Source organism: Drosophila grimshawi, unplaced genomic scaffold (assembly GCF_018153295.1).
Source record: "Drosophila grimshawi isolate 15287-2541.00 unplaced genomic scaffold, ASM1815329v1 contig_733, whole genome shotgun sequence".
Lineage (NCBI taxonomy): Eukaryota > Metazoa > Arthropoda > Insecta > Diptera > Drosophilidae > Drosophila > Drosophila grimshawi.
The window spans coordinates 49,402-69,661 of NW_025063566.1; the positions used below are offsets into that span (position 1 = coordinate 49,402).

At 36.5% G+C, this 20,260-nt stretch overlaps 5 protein-coding genes across 6 annotated transcripts; 3 read left to right on the forward strand and 2 right to left on the reverse strand.

The window, feature by feature from the left end:
* Positions 1–1,521: 1,521 nt before the first annotated feature.
* Positions 1,522–4,111, reverse strand: LOC6563717 (guanine nucleotide-binding protein-like 3 homolog). The gene is made up of 5 exons (XM_001990754.2): positions 4,018–4,111; positions 3,071–3,956; positions 2,272–2,534; positions 1,814–2,212; positions 1,522–1,754 (listed from the first exon to the last, which is right to left on the reverse strand). Exons 1-5 carry the CDS (start codon positions 4,037–4,039, stop codon positions 1,579–1,581), a joined length of 1,746 nt encoding a protein of 581 aa, XP_001990790.1. The 5' UTR covers positions 4,040–4,111; the 3' UTR covers positions 1,522–1,578.
* A 707-nt stretch (positions 4,112–4,818) lies between these two features.
* LOC6563718 (28S ribosomal protein S11, mitochondrial) lies at positions 4,819–5,818 on the forward strand. The gene is made up of 5 exons (XM_001990755.2): positions 4,819–5,096; positions 5,159–5,289; positions 5,351–5,451; positions 5,513–5,578; positions 5,637–5,818. The coding sequence occupies exons 1-5, from the start codon at positions 4,891–4,893 to the stop codon at positions 5,742–5,744; spliced, it is 612 nt and encodes a 203-aa protein (XP_001990791.1). The 5' UTR covers positions 4,819–4,890; the 3' UTR covers positions 5,745–5,818.
* A 1,207-nt stretch (positions 5,819–7,025) lies between these two features.
* On the reverse strand, positions 7,026–15,635 carry LOC6563719 (kelch-like ECH-associated protein 1B). Of its 2 annotated transcripts, XM_001990756.2 has the most exons (6): positions 15,573–15,635; positions 11,352–11,671; positions 11,017–11,274; positions 10,261–10,943; positions 9,997–10,202; positions 7,026–8,332 (listed from the first exon to the last, which is right to left on the reverse strand). In XM_001990756.2, exons 2-6 carry the CDS (start codon positions 11,661–11,663, stop codon positions 7,563–7,565), a joined length of 2,229 nt encoding a protein of 742 aa, XP_001990792.1. In that variant the 5' UTR covers positions 11,664–11,671; positions 15,573–15,635; the 3' UTR covers positions 7,026–7,562. The 2 variants fall into 2 exon arrangements, with proteins under 2 accessions (XP_001990792.1, XP_032593717.1); XM_032737826.2 differs by lacking the exon at positions 15,573–15,635 and having other exon boundaries at positions 7,050–8,332; positions 11,017–11,292; positions 11,352–11,403.
* Positions 12,592–18,904, forward strand: LOC6563720 (GPN-loop GTPase 1). The gene is made up of 4 exons (XM_001990757.3): positions 12,592–12,621; positions 16,439–17,044; positions 17,111–17,464; positions 18,375–18,904. Exons 2-4 carry the CDS (start codon positions 16,451–16,453, stop codon positions 18,582–18,584), a joined length of 1,158 nt encoding a protein of 385 aa, XP_001990793.1. The 5' UTR covers positions 12,592–12,621; positions 16,439–16,450; the 3' UTR covers positions 18,585–18,904.
* Positions 18,905–19,354: 450 nt separating this feature from the next.
* LOC6563542 (lysophospholipase-like protein 1) lies at positions 19,355–20,260 on the forward strand. Its single transcript, XM_001990758.2, has one exon. It carries the CDS (start codon positions 19,448–19,450, stop codon positions 20,144–20,146), a length of 699 nt encoding a protein of 232 aa, XP_001990794.1. The 5' UTR covers positions 19,355–19,447; the 3' UTR covers positions 20,147–20,260.

Genomic DNA, 20,260 nt, shown 5'->3' on the forward strand with positions numbered 1-20,260 from the left:
TGGATTGAATTATTTATATAATTTATTTTTTCATTATTTATGTGATTTAGGATGACTTCTTTTGGCGCAGTTCCGCTTATTAAAACTATCAAAAATTAAGTTGCCTATTCTATCTTCTGACCTTAGGATTAAATACATTAAATTCTTACATATTTTAATTTGATGTTATGATCATCTCAGTTAAGTATATTCCAAATTTGAATGTCATCAGGGTTAATGAATATCGATCTCTGACCGTATATTTTTAGGTAAGTACTCGAATATTAAACAGATTTAGATTTCAAGATTGTTTTGCTTTTATGAAAACCGTTTCACAAAATTTTAAAAAGTCTATTTAATTTATATTATGGGACATACAGAAGTATTCCGCTTACTTCCTTGCAAAATTCATTGGCATTCATCGGCCATTGAGGTACACAGCTAAACTACGTCTTCGAAAAAAAGTTGTACTCTTCAAAACCATTACAATATCTGAAGTTATATAGATTCTATTCTTGACACTGCTGCTCTATCGATTATTATCTATAATCCAAAGCGAATATGTGTATATAATTGTTAGCATTTGTATACTCTGATAACTAAGGCAGTCGAATAACAATGAAATATATTATAATAAATATTCAGTTTGTAAAGAAAGTGTTTGGTCACAGGAAAAATGCATCTTTCCTCACGTCTGTTGCGAAAAAGGTTTTTTATTATTGACTTTTATTACTTTCTTAGTTTTCTACTGCTAAACGGGGTTCTTAAAATCAGCGAAAGACGTGAAGAAAGCTTAATTTTATTTGTATTCAAAAATTGGCTAGATAAACCTTATGTTACCAGGCATTTTAATCGACAATATTTGGGAGCCTTAAGCTGTTAAACTCCATCAAAGAGCGGTAATTTCTCGGAAATGCCCAATCGAGTCCTGAAATTTCAAAAATAAATATATTCAGTAGCTTAAGCCTATAAAGCCTTTAGACTTCATCCAATTTTCACTCCGATTTGCATATCGATAGAAAGTTCTCGGGCATGCCTTCCTTGCCATAACCATAACTCACTAAAACCTGAAATATCAAATTTGGAAGGGCGTTGCCAGAAATTTTGCTCACAAATCTTCAATATAAACGGATCTTTAGATCTTTGAAATACTGTTACTGAACTGTTATATTTCATACGTTTTAAATACTTGAATTTTTTATTTGAAATATGAGCTGAAAGTTGATAGTGAAAAAACAAAATAGGTTCATATCATCGCTATATGCCCATTTTCCACATTGAATGTAATTTTGGTTCCTGCGCTAAGATTATTAGCAAAATTTAAAGACGCCTATCAATTGCTGTGAATTCAAACTCGCATCTCAACATCAATAGACATTTCAAAAATAGATTAAATACATGCATGAAAAATTAATTATCCCTGGACCTCCTTAACTTAGGAGTACTCTAACGTCATCGCACTTCGCACTTTTGATGATGACCTTCAAATCAATGTTACAAAGGACTAGAAGTTGGTCAGTTTTGTTGAGAGAGGTAAATGTGTCAATTTTAAAAGAATATATACATTTTATTAGCATACATCTAACTATTTAACTGCAATTATTCAATCACATAATCCTGGTCGAAGTCATATTTATCAGCACTCGTCGACGATGAACCCAAATTGAAGCTGTCCAATACGTCGGTGATTTTTGAAATTTTCTTCTCGGTGCGAACATTTTGTTTTTTCTTCTTTTTTTGCAGCTCTTTGATATTTTTGTTAATCGATTGATTCTCTAAATAAATAATAACAATTATTATTTATATCACGACACAGATACACTGAAATATTTACCCTCTAACAGTAGGACAGGATCTGGTTTCTCTTTCTTATCATCGACTAATTTCCTCTTTCGACCCTTTGCCGGCGGTTCATCTTCAGCTATCTGTGCATCAGCCAACTGTGTATCTTCGCGAGGCACTCGTATCTCGAGTGGACCCGTAGATGTTATCTCCATAACATCATCCGATTTACCAGGGCATTGGTTCAGTAAATCGGTCTCCATCGATTCGAAGTTTTCCACATCAAACTCTCGCACCTCTGTGTGGACAATCGAGGCACTTATGTGTGCATTTTTATTGTCGACCACCTCAGGCGCTTGTGTACAGTATTTAATCTTGCCAGTGTTCCAGTCATTTAATACACTACGTGCAGCTGCCACAACATCTGGTACACCTTTCTTCAAAAATTTACCTAAAAATTAGATTATCGAGTTATTAGAGAGCGGCAATAAATAAATAAGGGTTGCTTACCCATTCTGGCAGCCTTCTTGGCAAAGAATTCTTCGAAAGTGTCGTAGTTGGTAATATCATACATTTTACAGAAGTACTCTTTGCTGGCTCTTTTCAAAACACTCTCGGCAATGCTGAAGGGATCCTTGATGTCGCCCACACGCTGAGCATTCTTTAAAACGGCATGTGAGTTGGCGTTGCTTTCATTGGCAATACTCGTGAAAACAATGCCAGGGCAATCAATTAGTTTGATCTTTGAGTCAAGCTCAACCTCTTGCATAGCCCTGCAAAAACACACACATTAGTAATCTATATTATCACTGTTGCCAATTAAAAGTATTAATTAAAGGCGAGAGTGCTTTAGTTCAAATTAAGAATTATCTGTACTTAACAAATTTGCTTTCAGTTTAGTGATTTTCATTTTATAGTAGTATCAGCTGCTACTATTTTTATGAACAGATAGATTTGAAACGGGAAGTTCATTAAAAACTATATTAATAATCAGTTCAATGAAGAAAATTTCTACTCTTCCCAAAGTTGTTAAAAATGTTGAAAAATGTCTATAGTATATATAAAGTTAATATATAAACAAGGAACCTAAACATTTAATTCTAATATATTTCGTGTGTGGAATAATTTAGATGTTTTTATATTTTTTTGTATGGCGGTTTCAAGTTAGGTTTTGATGCTTCTTTAAATATACACTTATATGAATAAAATTGACAGTTTCATCATGAAATTAACTATTATCTTTTAGGTTTATATATTACCTATCTATTCTTATGCATGCACTCATAAATATATATTGTATATTACTTACTTAGTCACCCCCGGAGTGCTGCCCACCATGCAGGAACGTCCTCGGGTCAATGAGTTGATAATTGAACTCTTGCCCACATTGGGTATGCCAACAACTCCGACGCGAATTGATGTTTTGATGCCCTTATTGCGACAGTAGTTGGCCAGCATGGACATAAGCAATTCGGCTCCGATGGACACAGCACCCTGCATGGCTTTTTCGGTTTTCATTTCGCGCATTTTGCGACGTCCCAGTTTGGAGGCCTGCTCCTGAGTGGAGGCCTTAAAAGCAGTGACGGGCAAGCTGCGGCGAAAGTATTTTATCCAATTGTTCAGATTCTCCCTGGGGACAAGATCGGCCTTGTTCAGAATGAGCACCAGCCGCTTGTTGCCGGGAGCAGCGCGCACAGCCCGCTCAACCTCATTGCAACGGGTGCCGAGAGGATCCCGAGCATCGACTACTTCTAGGACAACGTCTGCATTCTCGATAACCTTGCGAAATTCCTTGAAGTACTGCTTCAGCGACTGCTCTTTGCTGCTGGCATTCTTGTATTTCTTCTCATTATCATCGGCAGCATCGTTTTCATGCATTATTCCATGAACTGTGCTCCTCATATCGGCATCTTCGACCATCGCCTCCAGCGACTTGGTTTTCTTTTGTTCGCGCTCAGCTTTGAACTTCTCCCGGCTAGCCTGGCGTTCCATCTCTTTACGTTGCTTGGCCTCCTCCACCTCCTTGAGAATGTCATCCTTGAATGGGCAGTTGTTTGGAATCTGTATCAATTTCTGTTTCTTACTGCCCTTCTTCGTGCTCTTTTTGGCTTCCCGACGTTCCTTTCGATTGTGTTCTCTCACTTTTTTGTCAATTTTGTGCTTGAGTTTACCAGTCAAACGCTTCGATTTTTTTGCTAAAAGATATTATGTATATTAATTAACATATTTAATTGTAAATACAATGCGAACACTAACTCTTTAATCGCTTGAGAGCCATTTTAACTTTGCAATATTTTGCTGTTGCACCCAAGAAGTAAAACACGTGCACGCAGAATAGTTGCTCCTACTATCGATAGCACGTTATTATTATTATTTTACAATCGATAGTTGTTTGTACTATCGGTAGTAAAAATCAATTTTTATTTCCAAATGCGCGCAGATTTCGTGACAACATTTTAGCACTCATCTCAGATCAAAATAGCTAAAATATTCCATTTAAGATGACAAATTTTTCTTTTTTTTTCAACAGTACCACGGAGGTAGGAGTTCCTTTTCTCTTTGTTAAAAAATGAAATTCGTTTATTTTTAGCAGTGCTCAATTTATGATTTACAAAACTTAGCCGTATTGTTACAGAGAAAGTGAATCAAAAAGGTATGACATTTAAAATCGGAAAAAACACATTTAAAATAAATTATTTATTTTATTTTACTTAGGATTTAGCAACAGCCTACCGGGCTTACCTAACCTAACCTAGGATTTAGCAACAAGGACTAAACATAATACATATATTATAATTAGTAATAATATAGGCCTTCGAATCGAGGCAAATAAATTACTATTTAACTTTATTTCTAATGTTCAAAACTTGTTCTCCTTTTTCCGCTCTTCTGATTAAATATTTGTATAGTACTCATACCTATGCTAACTAGACGTATATAAAATTAGCGCACTTCATAATTTATGAAGTAAACTCAGCAAAAATTAATTTAAAATATTTATTTCCGTGCTAGAGACCCAAAGAAAATTACATTTTCCAACACTATCAGCCGTATTCCAGAGTTGCCAGATTCCGAGTCTAGTGATGTAATTATACAAAATAACATTGCTGATTATTTATTTGTAGAAAAATGTCAATGAAAACAACAGTTTTGGCTGGATTCCATTATATGAGGCAATGTGCGCATTATGCGATTGCCCCCAGAAACTCGTATTTACACACAAGTGCATTCTTAGCGAAGGCAGAGGATCGCAAAGAAATGCTGGCCTCTCTGCCGGCTAAGGACGAGGGCACAATTGGTGAGAAGTCTGTCGACATTGACACGCTGATCACCAGGTATGCATAAACATAACTTATTAATTAAAGATAAATAAAATAAAATTCACTTTTGGCAACAGAAAGGAAAAGTTCTTTCCCGATGCTAGCACGGCCACGCAGCTTTTCAATGGCATTCCCTTCAACGAATTGCCAATTTGCAACATTCGAGTGTCGCCCAACAACACAATTATTTCTGTGACGGACTATAAAGGTAAGTCTCTTAATTTATATGTATATTAAATATCTGTAATTATTTTTGTGTTTATTTGTAGGTGTGCCAAGACTTATACGATCATGCGGCATTGAAGGTTTCAAAAATACCAGAAAAGGCACAAATATTGCTGCACAAGCAACGGCTGTCAGCATCAGCGCAGTAAGATTTTAAGAAATTTAGATTTAGAATATAGATTGCTAATATTTTTGTGTTCGTTTAGAAAGCAGTTGAACTTGGCTGGAAAACAGTTCGAGTTAAAGTGCGTGGTCTTGGACCTGGACGAATGGTGAATGTTCTTATACTTGGCTAAATTCAATAGAGAATAATGTTTTATTTTATTGCAGTCGGCTATCAAAGGTTTGCAAGTTGGCGGTTTGAATATTGTTTCCATTACGGATAACACGCCTGTGTCCTGGAATCCGCCGCGACCTCGCAAACAAAGGAGTCTGTAATTAATTATAGCCAAAAGTTTACAAAATGTGAATAGCTATACATTTAAATTAAATTTAATAATTTGAAAATCTGATTTACATTTATTTAATCACCAAATGTTATAGGACATTGTAAACTACAATTATTCTTGTTGATTTTAATTTAGGTATAGTAAAAATATATATACGTAATATTATGTATACCACATCTGGTATAGGCTATATTCTTTTAACACTAATGATCGTTCGAATTCATAAAGTAGATGCTGGCGTTGGCAACTAGTAATTTTAATGAAGGATATCAATCATAATGTTACCCTCGCAGAGGATACTAAAATTTTATCACGAATTGAAATGCAAAGGGAAGCAGATGCGAATATGCATTTATATATATTATTGATATGATCGATAAAGCCGTGCCCATTTGTCTGTTTTAGGGCACTTTAATTTTTTTTCGTATTTAAATGAATCTTGGGATATATGTATATATTTCTGATGCACACAGTAACTATGTAGGAACGTCTACTAAATATATAGCTAAAATAAGAAATTCAGTATGCAACCATAATAGAAAACTCCGTTAGGTATACAAATATTGTACAAAGCCAAATTAATTTACGTAAATGTTGGCTTTGAATCTTTTTTATTTGTGCAGACAATTTGCGTTCACAAAAAATATAAGATAAAAATTATTAGTGCAGCAAAAACATTTTAGTAATTTATGGCTGCAAGATACATTTCAACATATCTGCAATATATTTTACGGCAATCAAAAATTGTTTTTAGATTTGTATAGTATCTTGTATGTTTTGGTCGCGATTAGATTGAAGCAATTCCAATTGTGAGATCATCATGTTCCTTCTGAAAGACTTTGTTAGATCAACTTTGCACAACATCTTGACGCCCTTTTTATGCATTTTTAGCACAGTACACGGTATAAATAGAAATTGCTTATAAAACACCCAGATACATCAATAACGGAAAGAGTTTTCGGTCGAACAGGACATAAGACGAGGATACTGAACTATAGCTTACCAGAGAGAAAAGAAAATCTAAAGTTGAATCTGAAATCATTTTGTCCATATTATTGACTATACAATACGAGTGATTGTGGGCATGGCAATAAAATATGGACAATATATAGCTTTTACAACTTTCAAGTGTTTATAATCATGGCCTGGAAGCCATTGATTATCCAATTGCTAGTTCATATTTGTAATTTTAGGAAATAAATGGAAATATGGTAAGTTCACACTCAAATTTTGATGCTTTAAATATTGTTAAAATAATAGGCTACTTGTGTTTTTTTCACGCACTTTTGTTTTATGTTTATTATTTTGTTTTCTTTTAATAATATTTAAATTGTAGGTAAAGTCTAGAAATCATATGTACAATCTATTAAAGTACAATATCCAAATCAATCGTACAATATATATATAATGTATGCATTCCCTTTTTACTTAGCCTATTTAAAATAACATTATCGTTGTATAATGACACACACATACATGTATGTATAGGTGTAAATTATTTCATATATCTGTTGCATATTCTTGTTGAAATACATAAACACATTCACCGAAAATAAACGTAGTTTACCATGTGCTAATTTGGCACCGTTCGTGATGCTTCGTCACTAGTGATACACTTTTGAAATGAGGGATACATTTTTAAAATATGAATTTGTACATATATAATCGATTAGTTGTAGAAATGTTTGATTGGAATGATTAACAATATGGAATAGAAAATCTGAGTAGATGGTTGCGAATAGCGGATTTACAAAATGAATGTTATTGGTATTAAGACTGATGTGCTGGTGCTGGTTCAAACTAGTTGTCATGAAGTTGCTGAATACTTTTTAAATTGACATTCGATGCTCTTCCGTAATATCTGATGCATGGCCTTATAAACTGGAATCAATATGCATTTCCTGTGCGCTTTGATTTGATTGCCAGGCGGAACTGGATCGGAGCTTTGCAATTGGAAAATGCTGGGATTATGATCGTCCGCCGAGTCGTCGTCAAACTTTTGCATTTTTCGCAATCGAGTGGACGGTTTCATCATTTGTTGAGAGGCACATTTAAAATGTTTGTTTTTGGCATTTGTGTCCATTTCGCAGTTGTGGCAACCGCCGGCACCGTATGACGCATGAAACTGCATACTCGATGTAATGTCGGAAAAGTTAGGACTCCGGCCTCTGCCACAGGGATCCTGAGGCGATTCAGTCTGTCTCTCACTATTGCTGTCGTCTCGCTTGGGCGTCTCGCCCTCCTCATAGTCCATGAATGTGCTGGCACACGAGGGCTGGTAAATAACGGCCGAAGCGTGACCTGAGCGACCAGAGTTCAACGGCGTGCCCTGCTCCCAAGTGTTTGTGCGCGGATCATAAACCTCAACGATGGACAGAAAGTTGGTGCCGTCAAAGCCACCGATGGCATACAGCTTGCCATCGAGTGGTGTCAGCGAAAGTGCACTTCGAGCGATCTGAATCGGTGCAACCATATCCCAGGTTTCGTTCTCTGTATTATAGCGTTCCACGGTGGCAAGTTGACGTGTTCCATCAAATCCACCCACGACGTATATGTATTGGTTAATGGCGGCAACACCTAAAATAAATAAATATTATTTCTCAGTTATTTATCAATTGTTACAGGTAAGAGTGCTATAGTCGAGAGTTATCGACTACGAGGACATGCTGTATCCATTCCTAACAAAAATTCGTAATTATTATCTAATACATTAATAATAAATCTATTTTGTGATGCAGCACATTAAATGCGATAAAATGAAATATTCGAAAATAAAAAGTATTGTAAAATTACAGAGTTCAATTAAATATAAAGACATTTTACACGTTAATACAATGACAGTTTCTATCAATTCCCCTAAATTCATTTTTTCCGCATTGCCAAAAAAAGAATATATATAAATATACATATATTACAAAAAAAAAAAAACAAGAAAATATATCTGGGAGCAACGCACAAATGTGTCGAATGATTTTATTGAAGAAAAAAGATAAACCGAAAAAAATTTGATAGAGATATCGTTTTTTAATGATCAAAAGAACATTCGACGCAAAATTGTCAAACGGTTGTTTTTATTGCGCTCTACCACTGTATATCGCCTAGAAGAGCTCTCCCGAAATTCTAATGTTAGATAAAAATAAATAAATAATTTTACCTCTTTTAAGTTTTCATATTTTGTGTAAGATTGAAATCTTAAGCTAAGCTTAAATTGGATCAGACCTCATTAAATTTGGTGCTCCAAATAAAATAGATTGAATAAGTAATTTTAAAATTGTTTAAATTCCGCAAAAAAATACAGATTAGGCAAGGTTATTAATAAAATGTGTGTTATACACAGCTAAATAAGCTCCTCATGGACAAAACTTAATTCAATTACAAGCGTCAAAGAAAAATAGCGTTCAGACCAATTGGCAGTCAGATGGACATTTTATATATGAACAAGTGAAAACGTTGCAGTCGAGCATGAGCCAATCCAAATTTTATCGGGTTATAGCGCGAATTATTGTAGAGCTTAAACTCTTAAACTACAGTTCTTTAGTGCATTTGCTATTTGAATTGGGCCAGGTTTGGCGTGCTATTCGACCACAGTTTGCATTTAGCCATTTGTCATTTGACCTGAGTCTATTCTTTTCTCTGATTTTAAGCATGAAGATAGCCAGAGGCATATATATACCTTCCTTATCCGAGAGGAGGGGTAATAGAGTGCCTTTTCTAGCTAGCTAATCAGCTTTGCAGTTATCTTCTATATTCTGCAGTTGTCTTCTATATATGCTAATTTGCTATCTCATGTAGAGAATTGCGATGGCTTCTTACGGAGTTTGACAACATCGCGCTGATAGAGTTGATCGCCGCCTGGTTATTCATCTATATATTTACATTACATGAACTAATTTTAGAAATCTTTAGGCAATTAAGTGCTTCTTTTATAGCTTCTACTCCTGCCTGTTTCTAGTAATCTAACTTAAAAGTGTCGCTCAACGCTTACAGAAGATATATGCTTCTGCAATTTTTGGCGTAGTCGTAGCCGATGCCGATCTCTGAACGACATCGCCGATAACCTACCAACAAAAGTTGCACCCAAAACGTAGCACCCAAATTTTAGTATTGACGTTTAACGTTGCGTGACGCGGGCAAATGAGGCATATGTGGCAAGTTTCAAGGCTCAAGACAGACAGCATGACGGACATTGTACAAAACCTATACATTCTTATTTCTTCTGTGTCAGAGCATAGATGTCTAACCTGCTCCGCTGCGGCCCGTATTTAGGGAAGGCAAATAGCTCCATTCATTGTTTTCGGGATGATAGCACTCCACGCTGGCCAAACGCTCGTTGCCATCGAAGCCACCGATGGCGTAAAGGAGTCGATTAACAACCACAACGCCAACGCCCAATCGCTTGGAATGCATCGACTGAACGAGTGTCCAGCGATCTTGATCTGGATCGTAACTGAGATGAAAAAGTCGGTTAAGTTTTGAGCCCATTTTGAGTGATGGGGATTACGCACTATTCCACCGTGTTGTGGTACTCCATTCCTGCCGATCCGCCCACAGCATACATTAGCTCATCCATAACGGCGACGCCGACACGATGACGCGGCACGGACATCGGCGAGCATGGACGCCAAGTCTCGCTGACGGCACTGTAACGATCTACCCAGTCGGAATCGTAGGAGGACCCAATGTTATTGTTGCGTCCGCCCACCGCATAGAATTTGCCCTTGAGAAATGCAGCGCCCAGACCTGAACGTGGAATGCGCAGATTCGGCAAGGTTGTCCAAGTTTTGTCGTCGACATTGTAGGCCTCCAATATATCCAGGGAGTGACGGAAAAAACCGCCCGCAACGAATATCATGCGTGTTGTATTTGGTGTGCGCTCCTTGACGCCGGGACACTTGTGCAGCGTTAAGTCCTTAAAGATTTTTGCCAAGTATTCGCGGCAGGCTGGAACCTTGCGCAGCACGTCACAGTTTTTCATCTGCTCCTTGAGGAAATTGGGAGTCAGGAACTGGCAACGAACGGCGCCCAGAATGTGTTCCATCTTGCTATGCCGATTGTCCTCATCGTATTTCACCCACTTGAGTACGGCATTGTACACCTCGCGCTCCTCCTGCACATTGAGTTCGTCCCTTCGAATGAGGGCTATCAACTGATAAGTGGATAGCTGGAAAAACTCCTCCTCCTGGCACACCTGCGATCACAACAAAATAGGGATAACAATAAGGGTAACAATAATCTGGCAAATAACACTAACACTTGCATACTTTCATAAAGTGCCGCTCTATAAAGTAATTGGCTTTCTTCTGCAGTTCAATGCAGTTATGCTGCTCGGCAAAATTGGCAATGCCAATGGCATTGGTTGGATCCAGTTGGCGCTCGAGGAATGCACAGCAGGCGTCGATGACATTTTGCACCTGGAACATTGTCGCTGCGGGCAAAAGCTGGCAGACAGTCACTTCTGTGACGCGGATTTGTCCCGTGTACATAAAGTAAAGGATTCGGGCCATTGCCGTGGGGCATATCTATGAGAATGGAATACGCTGTTCAACTGTTATAGCAACAACAAATTGGAGACGCTATCGGGCTAGTCTTCACTTACCCCCTGCAGTTGAACGCGTGACATTTCGGACTCCTTCAGTCCGCCCGTGAACATGGCCTTGAAGTACGGCGAGGCAGCGGACAGCACAACCTTGTGGGCGGGAAACAGCTCCTTCTTCACCTCGAGCACAACGTCTGTGAGCATTCCGTGTGATCGCATCATGAACATCATCTTCAGCACCTCCTTTGCATAGTTCGACATGCAGAATGTCATATCGTCCTCTGTCGCATCGTGGTCATCGATTGCACGTGCAGCGTCGAAGCGGCCACATCTCGTTGAGATGGAGCTACTGTCCGAGGAATGTTCGTTCATCTCAATGTCTATATTGGAATATATATTCATTTTCAATTCATTTATTATTTTTTTTAGTTTATTCTATGAACTATGAACTTTCAATAAAATTGAAAAATTAATTTACTATAGTATTTATATCGTGTTTTCAATCTACAATTATAATAATATTTCTCGATTGTTTGCAGAACTCTTTTTATAATTTAAATATGTTATTCGCTTATTTTTAATACTCCAATATATTGGAATCTGAAACTCCTCTGCTGACTGACTGACTGTGGACTGGACTCGGTGAATCTCTCCTAAAGATTAATTAAAAAACAGTGAAAGACATATTTGCCTTATAATTATTTAAAAAAGTAAAAATCCACGATTCGACAAGGGTTATACTATATTCAGTGAACATTGCAGGCCCGATAAGCCATTCAGTTTAAGAACTGCGAACGGCTCTAAGCAGATATTTATGTAACCAGAACTAAAAATTTATATTTTTATTTTTTAAGTCAAATAATTATTACACGAGATAACTTTAAGTAGCGTTTAAATTTAAGTTGAATTGTTTCATATTTCAGAAAAAAAAAACTTGTATTTTATTGAATAATATTTATTCCAAACGACTAATAATATTTCTCGATTCGAAGTTGAAAAAATATGATTGTTAATTTAAAATTAGAGCTTTACAAGACGTTTTTTAGTCCACATTAAATAGGTGAATAAATTCGTAGATATCTTTTATCTACAATAATATTGGCAAACTCATTTACTATGGGAATTATTTTTAGTTGTGAACCAAAGCTAAGCTGTGCCCATTCGAAGAAATTAATATAGCTGCAAACAAAGACAATCTGCTTGTGGTTTATGTGAAATGCCAAAAAGTTCTTGCTTTTATGGATAAGAACAGACACAACAATTCGTGGGTAAGCCTGCAGCAAGCCAGTATGTTCTCGACACTGACATAATACTCAGACCTTGTACTCAGGTAGGCAAGACTTATTTTAAAGCAAATTCTACATTGTCATATCCTCACCAGATACACTCCACAAAACAGGTATCGGCAGTGTCTGAATATCAACTGTTGGTTCAAAGTGACAACGAACATTGAACCAGGTGGGATAGCGAGAATAAAGTGCAATGTCATGCTTAGGCAACAAAATAAAACGAAAAGTCAGCGATCAACAGTAATTTAATTAAATGTCATGACTACGCATCGAATGTGTAAAATTGTGAATGACTATCAACTGAACTGAAAAGTGTGTTAAAGAATCTTAATTGATGTTATTATAGAGTTATCTACGCTTTTAAAGATTGGGACACACATAATATAAAAACTTTACTGCTATTTAACTTGAATTAAAAATGAATTGAATGAAGTCAATAGTCAGATCCCCTGAACTAGAGTCTTAGCATATCATGAACCGTAAAAGTCATATATTCATATATAAACCCATTCGTTATCTTCACGTGTTATCGCCCCCGTGGGCGTGGTCCAAATTCCGTAAAACTCGGCCGGACGTAGATATGAATGAGCAAACATGTTAAGTTTATTGTTCGCTCTTAAAACAAGAACAGAACAACTTAGCCCTCGGTGTTAAAGCATAAAATCAATTGCCAAATTACAATTTAAAACCGGAAAAGAAAATTTAAAAGAAAAATATTTATGTAGGTAGAAAAAATGATGTTTTTTTTTATTTATTTTGATTTGCTTTACATCGTTTTTAATAATATCAAAGAAAATAGTATTGAAAATTCACAATACCGTGTGGAAACTAAGAGGTAAGTTTGTATGGGCTAAACCTTAATTCTCGTCTGATTTAATATTAATTAAACTCCGAGATATATAAGCTGCAGAAAAATATAGTTCCAAAATAATAATCTTTCTTGGTTTGATGCTTTGTTTTCAGTGAGACTTATATTGAATTGTTTGACATTTGTTGTTAATAATGGCAAAACGTTATTTTTATATTAATAAACTATACTATCGAATTTGTTCTTGGGCATTCTGATCCAGACTTCTAAGATACATCCCAAATTGATCATGATAGGATATAGCTCTGGTTTCTCTACTTCCAAGTGTTCTTGCTGTTATGCTCAGGAGCGTTGTCATTTTGCAAGAAAGTAACACACAATTTTCTCAATATTACACCTAATAAATGCTGCATTTGGTGGTTTTTATGTATTTTGCATGTATTTTATTTTTTAATACTTTTTCCCCAGCGACTGTGAATGGTGTGCTTCAAATTGCACGAAACTGATCCATCAAAATTATTTTGTTTTCGTGTTTGGTTGCCATAAGACAACATTTTCTTATCGATATGAGTTCAAATTCCACTATATTTTTTTGCCTGCGAGCTACGCAGCACAACAGCAGCTATTCAATTGTTGTGCGAATAAAAAGATAAAATTATATAGAAAAAGAAGGCAGACACTGCTTAAGGTGAGGAGTAAAACTAATTAAAATTCAAATAAATAATACTTTTTTTTTAATACAATCCAATCTAATAATAATCTAGTTGCATTAATTAGCACGACAAAGGCAAAAAAAAAAATACGGAACAGATTACAAAATAAAAAATTGCAATTTCATCCACTTTGATTTGCCATATGAAAACTGTTAATTACGTTTAAAATGTGAGCAAAAAAACGTACGCTTTAAAAATGCGAAAATGAAAAGATTTTGTGCTTTCACAAATGTGAATATTTTGACGAGAAAAACACTCATTTCAAACATATTGTTAGCATTTCAGAAAAATATTTACAAAAAATATATCTCATGTTATTTTTAGAAAACTTATTACATTTTAAAAATATAATTTAAATAACAATAATATTAATAGTTATAATAACAATAATTAATAATCAAAAATAAAGCGAAAATAATTGGATTTATTCAAATGTATTTAATATACGTAAAAAAATGAACACTGTTAACGGTATAATTGTTTAAAGTGTCTCCAAGTGACAGTCATGCTTCTAACGCAGTTGATTACGCCTGCCATAAAGTCTGCTAAATATCAGATCAGATCTCAGATAAGAATTCGTTGGCTCAATATCGATTTCCAAACTAGATTAAACCAACTCAATTTTTAGATCAGTTTAAACAATTTCAATTAATATTTTTGTTTATTTTTAATACATACATACAAATAATGATGTATGTGTGTGTGTAAACGTGCTTCTGCGATGACTTTGCATAAAAAGCTGCTTATCGCGAGGAGTTCCCTTGTAATTATTTTTTATCAACAATGCGATAAACACAAATGCAGAGAAAAGAGAGAGCAATACTGTCAAATCATGATGAGCAAGCATAAATGCACACATGTTCATGCACATGCACACATACATCCATACTTGCATGCGTGTGGCTATCTATGCTTTTGTGTGAGTGAATGTTTAATTTATAAAAAGTAATCGACGCTTTTTGAGAGAGGGTAAGCGATGAAGAAGAAGACATCTACATACGTGCACACATACACGCGCGTACACACATGTGCACACATACACAAATTCATATGCATATCCAATTGTTTGCATGTCCAATAAACAACTTGTTGATTTCGTCAAGAGTTTGATGAATAACTAAAAAGAATTGTAAATTAATCCAACCACACATTTAAACGAAACTATGCAAATATCAATCTGCATTTGCTTGTTTTACGCATGTTATCAGTATTGGGTCGAAATAGACTATATAGAAAAAAAAACTATCACGTGTATACACAAATGAAGACAAATCTTCATTGTGTGCGTGCGTGCCAAAAACAGCTGATAAATTTGTCACAGCGATTCGGGTACTTTTCTATAGTTGCTATTCACATTTTAAATGGACTTGGATCTCTGCCACACCCAACAATTGGGTTACACCAATCTTAGCACGAGCACAAATTTCAAATTTGTATTTAAAAATAAGAGAATACAAGTTGGGAAAACTACCGTTTGTTTTTATTTTTCTCGTAGCACACTCAACCGCAACCGCGAGCAATTCTCAACTAACTCGTTGCAGTGTTGCCACACAGCTGAAACACTAATATGGGTATTCCTTGGACAGATAAGATACAATTATAGGTCAGCAATTAAATTTTCATAAATCCAATTTTGACTTATAAAATTATTTTATTTTGTATGTATTTTAATGTTAATTAATTTATGCTTTGAAGTCTATACGCAAACCGCGAGCGGGATTTTTACGATCGGTACGCAGTCAGGAGAACTGAAATCTACACAAAAGTTCCAGCGTTGCCACACTAACAGTTTGTGAGGATTATATGAATAGCTGTTTAGTTTTGATTGTTTGCGCGAAACAAAAATCAATTTATTTTAATGGGCGACAGTGTAAAAAATGTGTATTCATCGAAGATAGTTTGAAATGCTTCTAAGAAAAGTTTACCCTGGTAAAGACCATAGAACGTCAATTTTATTCCATACGATTTTCAAATTTCGAACAAAATATTTTAAAAACAAAACAAGGCTAAAGAAAGCGATCTGACTTTAAAAATACCAAATACAACATATTGGTAGCACACTTATATTTTAAGTCCCACAAACGAATAAAACGACATACTTTTCGATCTGATTACTGGCATTAACAGATAATAAATAATAAATATATATTTGTACAAGCACAGTGTCGTTATCTGTATTAGTTGTCTTATTCTGCATAGGGTAACGTTAGAAAAAAGGGGAATTTAAAACGTGAAGTGAAACGCTGAATATGGCAAACGTTGCCAGTGTTGCCACCTTGCACATAAGTACGTATTAATGTGAATGCTTGTTCAACATGTGTATTTGTTTTGCCACAGACTGCAGCAAGAATGTCCGGCAAAGCAGCGTCCAGCATTGATGACATTAACCTGGATGCGTTGGTACTGGAGGAGGGCATACGGGATGCGCCCGTTTGCATCATTGTGCTCGGCATGGCCGGCTCCGGGAAGACAACATTCACACGGAGCCTGATCGAGCATGCCCAGGCGAAGTTCAATCCGTACGTGGTGAATCTGGATCCGGCGTGCCGGGAAGTTCCGTATGCGGCGCACATCGACATACGCGACACAGTCAACTACAAGGAGGTGATGAAACAGTATCAGCTGGGTCCCAATGGCGGCATCGTAACTGCTCTGAATATGTTCACAACCAAGATGCCCAAGTTTGTGGAGCTGGTGCGTCGTGCCGGCGAACGTGGTCACAAGTGGTGCATCATCGATACACCGGGGCAAATTGAGGTGTTCAATTGGTCAGCATCTGGGAGCATTATCACCGAGGGACTGGCGACCATGTTTCCCACAATTGTGGTCTATGTGATGGATGTGGTGCGCTCTGCTTGTCCCACCACATTCATGTCCAACATGCTCTACGCCTGCTCCATCCTGTACAAGACGCGTTTGCCCTTCCTGGTGGCGCTCAACAAGGTGAGTGGTGCTAAATGACTCTAAATGAGATTCTCTATAAGCAGCTGCTTTTCCCCACTTGCCCAGATTGACATAAAGGATTGCAGCTTTGTGCAAGAGTGGATGACAGACTTTGAGGTGTTCCAGGATGCGCTCGAGGAGGAGCACAGCTATGTCAATAATCTGACGCGCACCATGTCCCTAACGCTGGACACCTTCTACGAGCATCTTATTACTTGCGGCGTCTCAGCCAAAACGGGCGTCGGCTATGGCCCACTAATGAGCCGCATCCTCGACTGTGTCGCCGAATATGAGCAGGACTACAAGCCCGTCTATGAGAAGATGCGGCTGCAGCGCCTCGCCGAGCAGCAGGTAAAGTCACAGCCAGCAGCACACATTGACGCAGCGGGCACAGCGGTGCCCATGGGCCTGGATCTGAATGTGAGTATTCTTTATTACACTCAGAGAAACAATCACCCCACATTTTAGTAAATCGCCATACTTATTATTCAGAAAGAAAATTTGTAAAATTTATGAAGAAGTCTCACAGTGTTTTTTATAAGAACTTATGATTTTACGGCGATTTGATTCGGTGAATGCAACTAACCTCTAATATAAGAACCGAGGCGTACATCGCATTACTTGTTTCTGTATTTAAGAAAGAATTTTTTCTACTTTTTAGAAATTATTTTTTCTCCAAGTGTATGGATAGGGATCTCTCTAATCTAGGAAATCGATAATCGCATATCTTCCACAATTTTAAAGATATTCATGTGGAACATAAGTTGCTGGTAACCTCCTCCAAAGATCGGCATCTACATATTCAGACCACGCGCTTAAAAATCAGAAATGCGTATATCTTCCACAAATTGTAAGCTAGAATCACCAAATGTTGATAGTATGTTCCCGGTAGCTCCCTTTATAGATCGACTAAACCATATATATCACAATTTGTAATTGATCAAATTAGAAAGGTATATTGCTAGTAACATCCTTTAGAATGTGGTACATTTTTTGGTCCAAAAAAGCTTATATTTCCTTAATTTTTGAGCTAAAGTTAGCAGACATGGAAGGTGGATTACTAGGAACGTTCTCCAAAGATTGATATGATAACCCATTTTTCACATCCACTCTCGCCCCAAACAATTGAAAAAGCTTACATCATCCGAAACTTTACAGCTAAAGTTATAATATTTGGAAAGTTGATTTTTAGCAACTTCGTTCAAAAATCAGTCCCCACTGTTATGTGCCACATACTGTCAGCTAGTATTATCCGTTGGTATTAGAGTATTTTGGAAATGTTTCCTATTCGTTGTATTACTTCATGTTTAAAGTAAGTTCTCATTTGCAGGATCCGCCAAGCAATACGGACAACAGTATATTCCTCATGGCGCCGACTATTGTGCCACAGCAAATGGATGCAGATGAGGAGATCGAAAGCGATGCAAAATCCAAAGCAGAGGAACAGAATTTTCAGAGTTTCGTACAAGATCATTTGAATGCCCAGCAAATTAAACGCGATAGACTGGAAAGGAATCAGCAGCAGCAGGAATCGAAGTGATTAAAGCAAATTCTTATCAATTATATTTTTAAGCTGAAAATGAGAAAACACTTTACAAATATATGTTTATACTAGAAAGTGTTTCATGGAGCTGCACTGTCGGGTTAATTTTGAGTTGGCAGACGATCGGATTATTTTTAATATTATTATTTGGGGGCTTTATGGTCTGCACTCTTTTATATATATATTGTGGCTTCTAAAGTTATAGCTTTTCCATCAATCCTAATTTCTGCAGGAATGTGAGAATTCTTTATATTTCTTTGTCTATTTTCTTCGAAATTAAAACATGTTTTTCTAGGTTACAAACACTTTTCGTTTGCTTTGAGGTTTTATGTTTGTCGGTATTAACAACAAAAATATTTTATAAATAATATAATAAAGAATAAAGACATTCATGCACATATTTTTTGACTCCAAGACATACATTTTAACGCCAATAATGATTAATATTGGCCTTTTGAAAATCTTACAAAACAAATTACCAATAAATTTAAATGGTTTGCGATCTACAAGAAAAATGTTTTCTTTGCAGCTTTTGCGTTAGATACCTAGATTACATCTTTTAATTATTTATTTTTTTTATAATATATTTTCTGTGTCGACTATCTTGATTTAATTTATCTTCTATTAGTGGAATTTAAATAAATAAATTTGCCGTGAAAAATATGTTCTAAATGACTCATATTATTTCATCGGAGTGGCAACGCCAAGCTAGTTTTCTTTAAGGAAACGGGCAGATTTGCAGTATTTCGATTTTGGTATTTTATACTCGTTGAGTCGCTGGTAATAGAATATTATAAATGCTATTTCTTTAGTTGCTTATCACTCCAGGAATTTTGATAACTTAGACGAACTCTGGCATAATGAGTGCATCAACGATACGAAAATACAGTGCATCTGTGATATTTTTCCATGGTTCCGGAGATACCGGTCCAAATTTACTGGAATGGGTTCGCTTTCTGCTCGGCCGAGACTTTGACCTGTCACACATAAGAATCGTGTATCCAACTGCTCCCGTCCAGAAATATACCCCACTAAATGGCCAGCTGTCGAATGTGTGGTTCGATCGGAGATCCATTAATATTGCAGCGATGGAGAGCAAAAAGAGCATGTCTCAGTGCTACAATATCGTCCAGCAACTCATCCAGAATGAGGTGGATCAGGGAATACCCCTGAATCGCATAATCGTCGGTGGTTTCTCGATGGGTGGTGCTCTCGCTCTGCACACCGGTTACCATCTGAACACAGATCTGGCCGGGGTCTTTGCCCTCTCCTCGTTCCTCAATCGCCAATCTGTGGTCTACGAATCTCTGGCCAGTCGTGAGTCAGCCAATGGAACTCTTCCCGAACTCCGCATGTTTCACGGGGAGCGGGATACTTTGGTTCCCCTCGAATGGGGACGGGAGACTTTTGAATCCTTGCAGAAATTGGGCATCACTGGCACATTTACGCCCTTGGGAAATACACTGCACGAATTAAAGAAGAGCTCGTTGCTCGAATTGCAGAAATGGATATCAATTAAGTTGCCCGCGTTACAAACTGATATTCAAAATAAACTGTAATCAATCAAATAATACTATTCCCGAGTCGAAAGCCTAAGTTAATAACTCATTATGCTTAGTACATATTGCTAAGTAATAATTTTGTAAAATAAATAAAAAAAAATAATACTGTTA